At 42.4% G+C, this 1786-nt stretch overlaps 1 protein-coding gene across 1 annotated transcript; it reads right to left on the bottom strand.

The window, feature by feature from the left end:
* Positions 1-459: 459 nt before the first annotated feature.
* On the bottom strand, positions 460-1413 carry LOC101417896 (olfactory receptor 2T27). Its single transcript, XM_004446763.1, has one exon. It carries the CDS (start codon positions 1411-1413, stop codon positions 460-462), a length of 954 nt encoding a protein of 317 aa, XP_004446820.1.
* Positions 1414-1786: the final 373 nt, after the last annotated feature.

Here is a 1786-nt window from a genome sequence, read left to right on the forward strand (position 1 = left end):
TTTGCAATGAAATGAAAATTATGTTTGACAATTGACCAAATTGCAGCATTTCTAAGGAGAAATAATGGTGAGCAATCACAGGAATATCTGAAATCAGCATTCCCTTTGCATAACTAAGTCTAACAACATAAATTCCCAGAGGCCACTGCATGTCTTCTTGCAGAGTTTGTGCTTTGACAAAAGCAAATTGGTTAAAATTGATGTCCCAATTTTATTCCCTCTCTATCCAAAGTTGTTTATTATTTAGGAATATCATATCTTTGTTCCTGACAAACCCTTGAAAATTCCAGTCAACTTCCTACATCCAAAGAATTCCCCACTGTCTCTGCCCTGTAGGTGACTTGCAATATTTTATCAGCAAAGTATATGTAATTCCAAAGGTAAAGAGCAACCTTTCTCTAACACTAGAATTCTCATCAATTCCTTATTTTCATGCCTCTAACATCAGAGTCAGGTTCCTTAAAAAGCATTTACCTTTCCTGTCAAGAAACACCTCCCTATAGCCTTTCGTAGGGCTCCTGTGACATCCTTGTTCCTAAGACTGTAGATGAGTGGGTTGAGCATAGGGGTGAGAATGGTGTAGAAGGCAGACACAGCCTTGTCCTGTTCGGGAGTGTGGTAAGAGTGAGGCAGCACGTAAGTATACATGGCAGCCCCATAGAAGAGGCAGACCACTACCATGTGTGAGGAACAGGTGGCCACTGCCTTCCGCCTCCCTTCCACCTCTCTCATCCTGTAAACAGTGATGAGGATCCTCGTGTAAGAGGCAGAGATGACAGAGAAAGGGATGAGAAGCATCATAATGCAGCAGACATACATGGCTGTTTCATAGACTGAGGTGTCTGTACAGGAGAGCTTCAGAAGGGCCGGGACTTCACAGAAGAAGTGGTTGATTTCCCGAGAAGCACAGAAAGGGAACAGCATGGTGACTGGGGTAAGCAAGAATCCATCTACGGACCCTCCCAGCCAGGCTGCCACCACTATCAGCAGACAGACCTTGCGGTTCATGAGGATAGAATAGCGCAGAGGGTTGCAGATGGCCACATAACGGTCATAGGACATGAGTCCTAGGAGGAAGAACTCAGCCCTTGCCAAGGTCAAGTAAAGGAAGTGTTGGGCGGTACACCCTGCAAAGGATATGGCCCTTTGGCCCACCCACTGGTCAACCAGCATCTTGGGCACAATGGTTGAAATGTACAGTATGTCCATGATCGAGAGCTGACTGAGCAGGAAATACATGGGGGTGTAAAGGCAGGAGTCCACTTCAATGAGAATGATCATGATAGTGTTGCTGGTGATGGAGATCACAAAGACGAGGAGGATGAGGGCAAATAGGAGCCACGGGAATCGGGTATTGCTGAACAAACCAAGGAGAACAAAGTCGGCATACATGGAATAATTGCCCCACGCCATAGCTCTGCAGGCTACATAAAAATTAAATGGACATGACGTATAAAATTTTATGTCCTTCAGGTAATTGACATGAAAATATTTTTAACATAGAATTTTTTGTTCAAGCACAAACTTAGAGTAACTTCAAAGTACATTAAGGAGATAAAATCAGAACCAGGTTTATTGAATTAGGATTAGGTTGTGGATAAGGAAGGAATACGTGGCACAGACTTACTCTCTTTCAGGGCTTGTTTCTGAAACTTGGAATCTTGTTTGAAAAATCACCCATTTCAAACATATATTTTGCACATGAAAGTATTACATTGACTTATTTTACAAAGTTTACACTATTCTTGAGCCATTGTACATTTGTAAATTTTGACTTTAATTTATG

The sequence above is a fragment of the Dasypus novemcinctus genome, chromosome 16 (assembly GCF_030445035.2).
Source record: "Dasypus novemcinctus isolate mDasNov1 chromosome 16, mDasNov1.1.hap2, whole genome shotgun sequence".
Taxonomy (NCBI): Eukaryota; Metazoa; Chordata; class Mammalia; order Cingulata; family Dasypodidae; genus Dasypus; species Dasypus novemcinctus.

Excerpts from the sequence above, each read along its gene's own strand:
- LOC101417896 (XM_004446763.1), bottom strand. The coding sequence starts at position 1,413 with ATGGCGTGGGGCAATTATTCCATGTATGCCGACTTTGTTCTCCTTGGT.